Genomic DNA, 13490 nt, shown 5'->3' with positions numbered 1-13490 from the left:
TGAACATCTCATAGGACATATTTACAGCTGAAACCAGATATTTTCATAACCTGAATAAATTCCTGATTGTCTGACATCAAATGTGACAGAACTTCACAGTTAGGATTATAAAAACTATTTTAAAATTATTTCGGTTTTCTAACTTCAACAACCATGAGTGAGAAGATTTCTTCAAATGTACTTTCTTCACATTTCGAACCTATACATTTCCTAAGAACATTGTCAGGAGATATAGCCAGGTTAGAATTTACACGCCTTCAGGTATATGGAGGTGGACTCTACACTGTAATTTTAAAGTAAATGTTGCTATCAACAGAGACCAGATGAGTCTAGATAGTGATGGAGGGTAGACTCTGTTATAGAACTAAATGAAATCCCAATTCAGTTTATTAAAAATGCATTATTCATAACAAGAGTCAAAGTGGACATGGAAACTTCAGAGGAGTTGTAGAAGTTGGAGTTGCACTACTGTTTGTTGGACTATCAAAATTTGCTCTAACTACACAAGGCGTGTGGTTTTATCGAAACAAAAATTTAAAAATGTTTGAGAACACTGAATACTTTTCCACAGTACATTATTTGGTGATACAGTGGTCTGAGGGGTCTGCAGTACAAGACCCCAACATCCATAATCTTTCGTTGTCTCTTTTTTTTTTTTTGTCTCAACTAAAATTCTGTTGATTTTAGTTGAAGGGGAAAATATTTTTCACTAACTATTCGTCCAGGTTCTCATCGAAAGCATACAAAGTGCTCCCTCTCCATCCACTTCACACTCAGGGGACCACTGAAAGACGAATAGGCACGCACAGTGTTAGTAATCTGTTTAAAAGGGATAGTTTAGATTGCTTTGCTACCCACCAGAGTCTTACATTACCTCTGAAAGTCAGGGGAGATTTAGAGTCAGACAAATTTATTGGAACTGAGGTGCTGTGACCACTGGCTGAGAAACTGAAGTGACTGATAAGACCTTCACATCACTTTATTCTAAGCCTCTGTCAAGGCATGTGCGGAGGCGAACCCAAATGCAGCCCTCAACTCCATCGCCAGACAGGTAGAGGCAAAAAATACATTTGATTTTAATGAAAACAAAAGGAGCTGCACAGGCAGTAGTTCAAGAAACATAAAAGCAGAAATGTGAAGTCAAGCATCGGAAAACAAAACTGGTTTTGACATTAGGTGAGCACTACAAAAAAAAGAGAAAAGACGAAAAAGAAATGAAATAAGAAAAAGGTCCAACTACACACAAAGAAAATGACTGAGGGAAACCAGTGGTGTTAAAATACGAGGCCTTTTTGTGGGTATAAAGTAGAAAAGGATAAATGTATTGTCTACTAACATAAAATTTGCACCATGATACACAGAAATCAAAGTAATAAATTAAGTTGATGTCGCTGAATGACACAAGGACAACATATTGAACACGCTCAATGTAATTGACTAAATAAAACTGGAATAGAGAATCCTTTCTTGATAAACTTTGGCAGCATGCATTGCTCAAGTGCGACTTTGAGTAGTTCACCCTGACCAACTGCGTTTAAATCTTAAAGTTTCTGAAAGTCTCTCCTCTCACTCTGATCTTTTTCATTTGGATTCAAGTCAGACTGACTGAGCCATTCTAGCGGCTTTATTTTCTTTTTCTGAAATCAACACCTTCCTTGGCTGTTTGTTTGGGATCACTGTCAGGCAAAAAAAAAAAAAAAAATGTCCCTCTTTCATCTTCTTATCAAGGAACTTGTATTAAATTTCTCCATTCATCCCTTCTTCAGTTATATAAAGCCTCCTAGTATCATACATGCCATATGGTGCTGGCAGTACTGTAACTGTGTAACCTTCACTGTTGGTATGGTGTTCTTGGATGTTCATTTCAATCCCAAACACATCTCCAAGCATGTCCCGGTGATTATGGTGAAATTGTATTTTTTGCATCTGTAGATTACTGTTCGAACAATGTTCATTGGAGAATTTAGGAGTTTAGACGTATCTCTGTAACCAAAGCCACTGGTTGGTTGTTTAGCATTAAGGTTGGGAAAGCCATGAGAGAGATCTTTGACTGTACCGCTCATGAGAGACTTCTTAGCCTTGATCTCGGCAAACCCATCAGAGAAACCCTTTCACATTATTTGGACTGAAGGATTGCTTTCTACATACACATATAAATCAGCTGGTGCCTTTCTGCATCTTTGTTTTCTCTTGTGTCTTCATACCAATAGCACTGTTAGAAATATATTTAAAGGAAGAAAATCTCCAAATTAATTAGAGGCCGCACAAGTTACAGCAAACAATGACAGCATTGGGGAAGTGCTGGTGAATTATGAAAGGTTTCAAAAGATCTTTGATGTTGCTTCTTAAAAAACAAAATTCTCTGTCAGTCAATCAGTCTGTAGTCAGTCTACTTGTCTTATCTCGCCCTATGTTTCATTTACAAGAAGAATTTTACTTTTTCTTCCGTGTTCAAAAGTACAAGGTGAGCAGTGTTCATGCATGAACGTTTTCAACCAATTTGTAACTAAAAATTTCTTTCATGTCACATATGGCTGAAAAATGAATGGATTAAGCAAACAAGTTAATTCTTCACCTACATTTTGACACATTTCTAACGCAGACTTATCAAAAAAGCAATTTTTGTAGTCTGTCAAGTGTATATGACCTCATAACCCACATTTTGTTTTCTGGTTTGGTTCACAAACTGTTAAAAAATTGCAGACTGTTCCTACATAGGGAATGTATTTTGAGAGGGGAAAAAAACAACAACTTGTCAAGCAAACGCTAAATGTCAGCTTACTCAAAGCTCTCTCCAACTGCACTCTGTCAGTCCCTCATTACCATTCTCCATTGCTCTTGGAACTTAAATAAGAATACTGTTTCCCTCTCCGTCTAATTATGTAATTTCTGCCTTTTTGACAGTGCTTCCTCTCTCACACAACAGCTCGTTGTGTTGCTGCTTCTGTCATAAATGAGCTGATGGGACCAAATCAACACTGAAATCAAATTAAGGCCCATTGTTGGTGCGTGTGACAAGAAGGGAAGGGGGGATGGAGGGATTGGAGGGGGGTTGAGAGGTGCACACCGAAGAGATAACACAAATTGGTTTGGCATGAAAGAAAATAACAGAGTCGGGAGGATGGGGGGGGATATTTTTCCTCAAAGTACCCAACAGAATTTCCACAGATGCATTTACTGAACGTTAATCCTTGCTTGAGTGTTTTGTTTTTTTTTACTCTGATTGCACTTTCATTTGTGTCATATTTCTAAACTCAAATTAGTTCATATCTGTTAAGCTTGGAGTAGGTTTTTTATTATTATTATTATTTAGAAAGGTCACCATCAGCATCACTTTTCATGGACATTTGGTGTAGCAGATGTCCCCGGGTGATTGGACAGGCAGCCGTCAGAGGACGCTCTGTGATAACTTGGCCCTGCCTGCCCTGCTGTGACATGATAATAATGTGCTCATATCCTGCTGTGACTCTCCTGATCGGCTGACAGTTAAGCACAAAAAAAAGGTCTGAATTCATTAGTTACAGAATGGCGCTGCTGCAGACCTGTTTAGCATTCAAATTAAGGATACCCACTTTTCATATGCACTGCCAGTAAACTTAACACGTTCACAATTTCAAACATTGGGCAAGAAACAAAAATACTGCACCCACATAAAAGCAGAGTTTGATCTATTTCACATCAAAACAGTCACCTCTAAGATTATAGTAAATACTCTATGCTGGTAAATAATGAATGAGTCAATAACACTGTATCAGTTTCTACCTCTCCCTCATTACTCACTGCGCACTCACATACTCAAATGTGCTATAACCCTGCCGTATCCCTGAGCAATTAGTTGCTCCAAAATATCAGGGGGCTAGTTATTCAGGCACGTATTTCATATTTTATTAGTTTACTCTGAGGCTTGCATGCAGACCAAGCTTTAGCAAACACAGCCTTTGCAAATTTCCCAAGCTCCTCTGTAGTCAGCAAGTAATTGGAGAGGGAGTCCCAAAGGGTCCTCTCGTATGCCGCCGAAGCCTTTGCCTCCTGACAAGTTGAAATGGCAATGGGGTTAGATATGGAGGTAGGGAGAAGTGTTTGTGTGCAAGCATTTGTGTCTATATGCGTGCCTGCGTGCGAAAGAGGTATAAGAGTGGGAGTTGGGTAGATTAGTTTGTGTAAATAACCCTGCAGTTTCTGGACACTCGCTGGTTGGCTGGGAAGCCATCTGGTTCCCCCACCCCACCACCAGCAACATTTCCAATGATTTCTGACGTCTTTGGGGATGTCAGAACCTGTCCTTGGGGGGATTTGTTCGGGGAGGTGGGGAGGACACAGCATGAACACCAATTTAAGCCCCTGCTGGTGAAAATTAGTTAATTAACTCTATCTCTCACACGGAGAGAAAGTCCCTTTGTAATGAAGTCTGCCATTCAACGCAATCCAAGCCTTTTATTCCAAAGCGTTGCCAACTATCAGCTACTGAAATTAGCAGGAACAGTTGAATGCAGGACAAAAAGCTTTAGAAGCGAATCCACAACATTACATAACTTAAAAACAGAAAAAATGGTTTGAGGCTAATCTTGGAATTAGAGGCTGAACAGAAAAACGCCTCACAGCTTAAAGCCATATGTCTTGTCTGCAGCTGGTGCTACTGCAATAAGACTAAGCGTGATTGCAATGCAGATTAAAATGTATGCACTAACGAACAAACAGCAAAACACAGATATACTTTTTACATAAGAATAAATGGGTATTTAATTTACAACAATTTCTCAATTAAAGTTCATCAGGTTTTCACACTGATTCTGTGTACTGACACAAAGTGGTCGTATCCCTCAGTGATGATAAAACGCAGGTGGGTTGCACTGCAGCCCTTTAGCTAAAGGACAAAAACACATAAAACAATAAGCTTCATTAGTAGAACATAGTGAAATGACAGGCTTTTGCAACAACAAAAAATAGTCTTTCAACCTACTGAAATAGAATTCAACTGGAGGTGTCCCTCTGTGTGTTCCAACTCTGTACAGAAAATGAATGGCTGAATCTCAGTTACAATTTTTTGGGACTTCTAATATAAATGTGAAACAGAAAAAAATGTGAACAGACGTGCATCTCACCTTCCTGTGTGACAGGCTCAAAGTCAGCCGCATTTGGTGAGGTATTCCTCTCTATCTTTAGATGCTTAACTGTAACAGAACAAAAAAAAAAAAAGAAAAAAGAAATGGAGAACCAAATAATCAAAGGGCACAAACTATGTTCAGCGAGTGGAGGAAAAAATATATCAAAAATGTTTTGAATTGGTAAACTGGGGCTATAGCATGTTTTCCCTCATCAGAGTTAAATTTATCTTTTATATCTTTGAATGGTTGGCATTATGTAGAATTGAGTTTTTGGAGATTTATATCATGCTATAATGTTATTCCCTCATGAAAAACACACCTCAAGTGTTGCTTTCATTCTTTCATGCACGTTTGAGAAATTCTTAAATCTCCCGTGGCAGCTATAGTTATTTCAGCCTTCTTTCAGGATTCCTAATCTTTGAGTGGGCTTTTTGCATTGACTGAAAGTTTTCACTCATCTTTGACAGTTTTCCGGGCTTTTGCTTTATTTATGTTGTTTTCCTTGGTCTGGTCTTCATTGTGTTGTATGATCACTAAAGTTCTCTAACAAACCTCTAAGGCCTTACCAGAACAGCTGAAATCATGACAACAATAAGTTACAAGTAGGGGGACTAATTGCAAAGTATGTGAAGACAGAAGCTTGCAAAGGATTTAATTTAAGACAATAAGAGTACGTTTTATCATAAGTGCTTGATATGTTTTTCATATTTTCATTGCTCGTAGAATCAAAATACAATAAAGATGTTGGTACGTGCATAACGTGAAAAGTTGAGGTAGTTTGAATACTTTTGAAATGCAATGTACGGCTAAATATATGCTTTCATTTAAAAACAGCCTAAGACAGATGCAGCTGTCAAAATATGATATAAATAGTTTTTTTTGCGAGAAGAAGCAGTAGGCTAAGACTCATACTGTTGTAGCTGTCCATTATCACGGTAGAAATGTTGGTCGTTTCAGGAAAGCGAATGATGAACTCCTGAGGAAACATCCCGGTGGACATCCAAAACGTTTTATTGTTTCTAAAAGAAAACGGGAGACGCAATTTTAAGCAAACGCAAACAATATGGCTCATTGAGAAATGCTAATTAACTGCGGTATTATGTAGGTGTACTGACAAAATATCAATACAGACAAATAAAGCACTCACCCATCAGTGATGTTTTCTGGTGGGTGATTCTCGTCGCTGGATGAAGTTAAAACAACGTGTGCACCAGAAGAATCAATCATAACTATTCACTCAAACTGTCTAAAGAAAACAACGACGGTCTCGAAAAGAATATATGTTAACTGGTGTGTTTTCTCTTTGAGTTTTCGGGATATGTCAAGCTACAATCGTTGCCAAGCCAACCGTTCCGTCGCGCACTATATACGTCACCTGTTTCCGAACATCACAATTTCCGACGCACGTTGCTAAATTAGCAAAAAGCTAACTCAGAATCCTGACTCCAACGTCTGCAAATGGCAAATGGATGCAAAGAAGTGTTATTTGCCCGTGGAACTGGACAGGCAAGTTGTGAACATTTCTCAGAGAAACATTAAAACACATTAGAATTATTTTCAGGTTGCAGCAGATTTGTTTTATATGAAGCTAACACGCTAAGATATGAAACTAACGTTGAGTCTAGCTAAGTTGGGTAACAAAGGGGAAAAAGAAATAAATGGAAATACTACTTACACCTGATAGCGCTAAATGTGAAATCTTAAGTTATTTTATGTAAAGTTGTGTATATAATGAATCAAGAGGAGTTTACTAAACAATACAGAATCATAAGGGTCATTTTTAGGAGTCTGGGTTGAAACATAATTAAGTAATTCCAAAATCTTTGATAAAATGCATGGGTACTAATGTTTTTGTCGTCTTTCAGAGTGACGATTCAGACATCTGGGATGACACCGCACTTATAAAGGCATACGATAAAGCAGTAGCATCTTTCAAGGTAAATACATTGGCTTGTGCTCATGCAAAAGTAAAGACTACTGCTCCACTGCTTTGGTCTTCTCTTTTTCTGTGTCCCAGACTGCTCTAAAAGGCGAAGATGAATCGCATGCGTCAAAGAAAAACCAACCAGGAAAGAAACGAAAGAACAATAAAAAGAACCAGAGCAGAAAACGTACCAATGCGCCACCTGATAAAGAGGTAAAGAACAGCTTTCAGTGTCAACTTTTAAATCTGCATGTATAATGTAAAGCACAAACATAATTATTCTCTGTGAAGATTCCTGCTCTAACCTTCTTAGTTTGTGTCAAGCATTTGTGAAAACAAAAAGGCTTTGCATTTAGATTTTATTTAGGTTTATAAAGCCATATGTAGAAATAGTTATCTGTACATTCTTTCAGATTGATGCTTTAAACATTTGGTAAGGATTAACTTGGCGCCACCAAACTCATTTTCTAATTAAATTAATCTGGATTACCTGTTTAATATTTTTTTTTTTGTATTAATTGAGTCCTTTATAAAAATGTATTTGTGACATGGTATATTTCCATAAATAGATGCAAACAAAATTACAATGCAGCATTTTAAGTCAGGGTCAAAGTTCACCACCATTTATAAAAAGGTTGACAGACTTGACATAGTCTTTTGCAACTTGTTAATTTTACATCCATTTGTTTTACTGAACTACCAAATGTTTGGGCGACAATTGTTGTTGGTGAAAGTTAGTCCTTGTGAAATTTATGTATTTCTGTCTAAATGTTGATATCAGACACGAGTCAGCCTTCAAGGTAAGTTAACAGAATTTAGATAAACATATAAATCAACATCAATATAGTTTGTTCTTTAATGATAAATGCCTGGCTTAAAAATTAATATTAATATGAAAAAACTATTAAACGTAAACTGTACCTTTTATAAATTTTTAAATGCAATATTAAAAAAAAGTTTATTGTGAAGTGGCCTTGTATCTATGCCATGCTGTACATAAGTTTAATGGCAAAATAATAAAAAACTATAAGAAGCATACACCTCTACATACAAAGCTAGATTAAAATGATGTCATTAATATTTTCCTTTGAAAAGGTCTGCATCCTGCGGCTTCAGCGCTGCAAATGGCTTTTTGGACCTTCCACAATGGCTCCTAATACGTTTGGCTAACGATTTGACTGAATATTTCCATTGAAACTCCACAAAAAACCACAAAATGCTAGTAACATTTTTTAAATGAATTTTTCTTGCTATAGGTTGGTAACGATGTAGTAGTATTATTATTATTATTAATATTATTATTATTAGTGTTATTTATTTTATTTTTTAACTAATATCAGAATCTCATAAAAGAATATGTATTCAACATTTTTGCAAAAGTTTATGTTTTACTTTATTTTAAAACCTAAAAATAGAATCATAATAGTGGCTGTTCATAAATAATGACAAATTTCCTAAAATATATAACATAATAGCCACATAACTGTTAGAGGTTTCTGAGTCTTAACAAAATTATTTATATTTAGGACTTACTCTGTCATGTATATAATCTCACAGAATGTGATGATTTAAGTTAAGCCATATATTATTATGCGAAAAATAAATGATGAAGTATATTCTAAATGAAATCAATAGCAATCCGTCATGTTTTATAGCACGTACTGAGTCACGTTAGTGTTTTGTCCAAATCTGGGTCATTTAAAATGTAGACCAGTAGAAAGCCAACTCTACTAAGCTCTATTATATGCACTTTGTTTTTGTTGCAGTGGCAGGTTGGGGACTCTTGTAGTGCTTACTGGTCAGAAGATGGCCAGCTCTATGCAGCCACCATCTCCTCCATAGACCAACAGAGGGGCACTTGTGTAGTTGTTTATACTGGTTATGGTAATGAGGAGGAGCAGAACCTTGACGACCTGATGTTGGAGATTTCAGAGGCTGATGAAGCAGCAAATCCAAAGGTAAGCTAGTTCAGAAATTAGTTATATGCACTGCATAACTAACATTTATAATGCAGTTTACAGTTCATTATTTTTGTCTGTGCCTTGTTTACTTTTTTTTTTTTTTTTTTTTTTTTCCTCAAATCCTCAAATGTGTTTCTTGGAAAATTTTNTTTTTTTTTTTTTTTTTTTTTTTTCTCAAATCCTCAAATGTGTTTCTTGGAAAATTTTCTTCATCAATTTTAGGAAAAAGTCAATATAAAAATATCTACTGCTTATAGGAAAAAGTGGAAGAATCTTCTACAGAAGAGAGCGACAGGTCGTCCACACCAAGCCAACACAAACAGCATCCACATGGTAAAACCCAGAAGTCCAAAACCCACAAACACCTGCCTTCTATGTGGCCTCCCGGTTTCCCCGGGTTTCCCCCGGGACCTCCTCCAATGCACGATTTTGGACATGTAAGCAATAGCACTCATTAGAAAAGTTGCATTTTTATTTAATTCTCAGCAAACCTGTTTGGTTCCAGAATGATTTGTTTTTATTATTTTGAGAGTTTGTTTATTCTTCTTTAAGCTGGGGAGAAAGTTGTCTCTTTGCCGCATTAAGTAAAACGAAACGTAAACGGTAAATCGCTTACAATGAGGCAAATAAAACAGGATCATAAACAAAGCCCTCTCAGAGTTGACATTTATTGTGGAGGTATTGGATTCCAGTAAATTCAACCGGCACTTGCCTTGATGGTTTGTCTTGCTAACACTTTCAGTTGCATGTGAATATATTTCAGAGTTAAAACTACAAGGACAGAAGTAACTCTGTCTGCACCCATTTTGTTTTAGATGAAGTTTATTTAGGTTAATATTGGGACCTTTTTTGTCAACCTAGAGTTGTGCGCCTGTCGAGTCATTTTTAAAATTTCACAGCTGTGTGTCTTTGTGTGGGGGTTTTCTCACAGAGGGAAAACAGACGATCTGCTGGTCATGGACCTGTACCTCCATCCTGGCCTCCTATGATGCCTTTTGGTCCTCCTGTAAGTTTTAAGTTTGAAAGCATGGCATAATTTTTACGAAAAAGATTTAAAAAAAAATATCAGGATTATTTGATTTGAGAAGTACTTAAGAAATTAAAATGTAAACTAAGAAGAGAATAAACTTCACCAGAGAGTAATAGAGGTGTGACAGCATAGAAAGAATCTTTCAAATTAACTCTGCTGCACAATGTTGCAATGTTGGAAACAGCTGCACATATAGGTCAATGGTGCTTTACAATATATAGTCTGTTACATTATCCGCTGCCTGATCACTTTCTGTTCCTCAGATGATCCCTCCACCTCCACCAATGAGTCCCGACATGGTGGATGATGAAGCCTTGGGTAGTGTGCTCATATCCTGGTACATGAGCGGATATCACACAGGATACTACCTGGTATGTGCTCAGAGGCCAACTTGCAGGTTATGAACTATAACTTGACATTTACAGGTTAATATTAATCAAACTTGTTTTATCCGTGATGTAGCGTCATTGGTATCTGTGAAATCTCTGGAAGAAATGCTCTGGGAAGAGGTTATGAGCTGTTAATATCTTATCTATTGTAGATTGCTCTCTGCATGCAAACACTGTGGATAAAATACATATACAGACATGCTTTGGTGAGTCAAAGCAGGGCTGAGGATCAGCCACACTGAAACAAATAAAATGGCAAGAATGTCATTGTCACAATGAAGAACTTTAAAATATAATTTTTTTCCTTTACATTGCTGTCAATTAGACTAGTATTTGGCCAGGTTACATTCTGTGTGTTCTACTTCGGATTGCAAATTTCATATATGATATTGGTAAAGTACGGCAAGCTATCACAGTTCTCATCTATGCAAGGAGTTGCATCAGATTCTCATGCGTACTCAGGCACCAATCAGTAACTTTTATTTAAAAACTAAAGGTATTATTGTTATTTCTACTAAAGTCTGCCATTCAACACAATTCAAGTCTTTTAATCCAAAGCTTTGCCAACTATCAACTTGTTAGTAAAGCGGTTAAAATAAAGTTATTTTTTTATTTATAGTTTTGATTTTGTTATTGAAAAATATACATAAAATGTCTGGTACTTTTACTGGTGCTCTGAGTATCATCCCTTTATGTTCCTCTGCTATTTATAGAGCAACAGAAATATTACAAGCTAACATTTGCTGGGTACGTTGTTGAGCTATTTGCTCAGGTTGAGACACACGCTACACAAACATGTCACTGGTAGTTTGCTAAGTGTAGTTTTAAAACTGTTGTCAGTGCACAAGGACTGCTGTTTACACTCCTCAGAAAAATACTTCATCTTTTGTCGGTTAAAAATCCACGCCAGCTGCATCAGGTTCTGCTGATGTAAGCTTACAGCAGGAGAGCCTGATCGTCCTTGTTGAACAAGTTCTGTTCTGTAACGTCAAAGCTCCTGATGAAACAATCTACAGTCGAAATTCATATTTTCTTTTTGTCTTCAGCTCAGTCTTTCCGACGTGTGTCAAAGGTACCAATTGGCATGTATCTATTGATGTGACACAGCATGGGGTTACCAAAGTGTCTCCCTTTTCATAAAAAGAAAAGTTCTGGCGCACTTCAAACTTCAACACCATTACTGTCTGTGTATTTCAAGACCTCGTATTTCCAAGTAGCTGACTTACCATTTCTTGTAAGTAGGGGGGGAAAAAATTATATGCCTTCTTTCTGTCAGCTTACTGCCAGTTTGCAGCACTATCTGTGTAAGGATGTGGACTCCGATAGTCTGTACAGGTGGATACGATTCTTGTCATTGTGGCATCTTTTGTGGTAACTTGTATTTATTCATAGGAGTGGACTTGACTAATAATAATAAACCCAGATCCCTGATAATAATAATACAATAATTATCTGGTATTCCAATGAAAGTATCTTTTTTTTTTGTATAGATTTTATCCTTCTATACTTTAAGGTGGTAGTGTAAACTCTTCATTGCTTCTCAACAGAACTCCATAATATCCAATTAGTCTTTAAAGTCTCATAAAAGCTTGAACAACTTTCCTTTTGTTCTCTCATAAAAACAGGGTTTGAAACAAGGACGGAAGGAAGCAAACAAGTGGACAAAGCTGCACCACAAATGAACCATCTCCAGTGTAGTTTGACTGACTGTGGGCCTCTCATGGACTGTAAAACAGAAGTCTGAGTTATGTTGTGTCCTCCTCAAGAAGTCTTTGAAGATAATGTTTTGTATTCTTTGTAAATAGATGAAATAAAGATTGTGAAAGTACACAGAAGTTGGCTTGATATTTTTGCTTTGTGACTCCATAAAAGAAAACATTCAAGGCCATGCACAGTGAAGTTCATAGTTGACCAAGCTTCAAACTCCGTTAAGGTTTAAGGTGGTAGTGTAAATTCTTCATAACTTCTCAAGCTTTGCTATGCTTGTTTTATACTTCTTATATCATGTTTAGAGGTTAACAAAGCTACGAAAGCGCCTCGCTAAATTAGAACAATCAAACTTGTATAGATTTATTACACACAGAGCGAAGCTTTACAGTGTTTTGTGAAAATATCACGATGTCAGTGTGTGCAATGTTTATATCCCAAAGGACTATTTGGAGAGCAATAATTGTCTAAACTATTCAAAGTGTTATGAGCTTGCATTTTCAATATAATAGCAGCCAGTTAGTCTCACAACAGCAGATGCTCACACCACACAGAAATGACCTTGACCAAAATGCTAAGTGTAGGAAGCACAGATGAAAAAGGAGAAAATATTCATATCTGCCTTTATCCCTGTTGTTTGTGTATCTTTTTCTTCTCTTTTCTTCCAGCCCACTTTCTGATGGTTGGTTGGAGATTGGACTCGCGTCTTAAGCGATGAGTTGTTTATCGCTTACCGTATTAGCGGAAGGTGTCATGGACTTTTTGCTGGACAGCTGTCTCATCAACAGTTTCCCCCATGATTACCCAAGCCCTAACAAGGCATCAGATGTAATATTCACATTTTCTGGACAACAGAATTTTCAGTCGGTGCCAGAAGAAAATAAATGACTGAAAGGTATCATGCTGTGTGGAATGAAGCTATAAGTAAATTCTTATGACGTTTACGTATTTTTCAATCACACTTTTCCTTTACCTCTTTATTAATGTACTTTTGGAAATAATGACACCCTCAAGCTCTCTCGAGAACCCTCCTGTGAGCCTGGTGCACTTTTCCCACAGGGATAATCTCACTCTCTCTACATGGCAGTAACGTTGAAGCTTAGCCAAACTGGAAGGTCCAAGTCAGTCTCTTGAGCGATACTTTACTTGAGCTAAAGACTGGACCCTGGTTGAGGCATGTAAATTGATCCTTTCTGGGATTACCTGTGACTTTTTTCGTAATATATTTCACTAATTGAAATACTTATTCAGAACAATAAATGCTTTTCCAGGAGGTGTGATGGCTGCAAGTCTGTGACTCAGTGGAATCTGCTGAGTTTTCTTAGAATAATTTTTCACAAATCTTAAAAGTAAATTCAACTTGACTGTTTCATA

At 36.9% G+C, this 13490-nt stretch overlaps 2 protein-coding genes across 2 annotated transcripts; one reads left to right on the top strand and one right to left on the bottom strand.

Moving 5' to 3' along the window:
- Positions 1–4419: 4419 nt before the first annotated feature.
- hspb11 (heat shock protein, alpha-crystallin-related, b11) lies at positions 4420–6449 on the bottom strand. The gene is made up of 5 exons (XM_007562941.2): positions 6253–6449; positions 6018–6124; positions 5103–5171; positions 4961–5004; positions 4420–4864 (listed from the first exon to the last, which is right to left on the bottom strand). Exons 1-5 carry the CDS (start codon positions 6330–6332, stop codon positions 4772–4774), a joined length of 393 nt encoding a protein of 130 aa, XP_007563003.1. The 5' UTR covers positions 6333–6449; the 3' UTR covers positions 4420–4771.
- Positions 6450–6464: 15 nt separating this feature from the next.
- smn1 (survival of motor neuron 1, telomeric) lies at positions 6465–12244 on the top strand. The gene is made up of 8 exons (XM_007562938.2): positions 6465–6611; positions 6971–7042; positions 7123–7242; positions 8796–8987; positions 9248–9427; positions 9922–9996; positions 10284–10391; positions 12035–12244. Exons 1-8 carry the CDS (start codon positions 6564–6566, stop codon positions 12089–12091), a joined length of 852 nt encoding a protein of 283 aa, XP_007563000.1. The 5' UTR covers positions 6465–6563; the 3' UTR covers positions 12092–12244.
- The last annotated feature ends 1246 nt before the right edge of the window (positions 12245–13490 follow it).

This window comes from Poecilia formosa, unplaced genomic scaffold (genome assembly GCF_000485575.1).
Source record: "Poecilia formosa unplaced genomic scaffold, Poecilia_formosa-5.1.2 Scaffold5, whole genome shotgun sequence".
Taxonomy (NCBI): Eukaryota; Metazoa; Chordata; class Actinopteri; order Cyprinodontiformes; family Poeciliidae; genus Poecilia; species Poecilia formosa.
Note: the sequence above shows the minus strand (reverse complement) of the source record. Positions and strands in the feature narration are given on the sequence as shown.

What these genes read in the sequence shown, in the direction of transcription:
- hspb11 (XM_007562941.2), bottom strand. Translation starts at nt 6,332, where the DNA reads ATGATTGATTCTTCTGGTGCACACGTTGTTTTAACTTCATCCAGCGAC. An exon ending in CCAGAAAACATCACTGATGG is followed by an intron (nt 6,125 to 6,252) that starts GTGAGTGCTTTA and finishes GTTTTCTTTTAG; the next exon opens with AAACAATAAAACGTTTTGGA. An exon ending in TGAGCCTGTCACACAGGAAG is followed by an intron (nt 5,005 to 5,102) that starts GTGAGATGCACG and finishes TTTTCTGTACAG; the next exon opens with AGTTGGAACACACAGAGGGA.
- smn1 (XM_007562938.2), top strand. Translation starts at nt 6,564, where the DNA reads ATGGCAAATGGATGCAAAGAAGTGTTATTTGCCCGTGGAACTGGACAG. An exon ending in CAATGCACGATTTTGGACAT is followed by an intron (nt 9,428 to 9,921) that starts GTAAGCAATAGC and finishes GTTTTCTCACAG; the next exon opens with AGGGAAAACAGACGATCTGC. An exon ending in TGATGCCTTTTGGTCCTCCT is followed by an intron (nt 9,997 to 10,283) that starts GTAAGTTTTAAG and finishes TCTGTTCCTCAG; the next exon opens with ATGATCCCTCCACCTCCACC.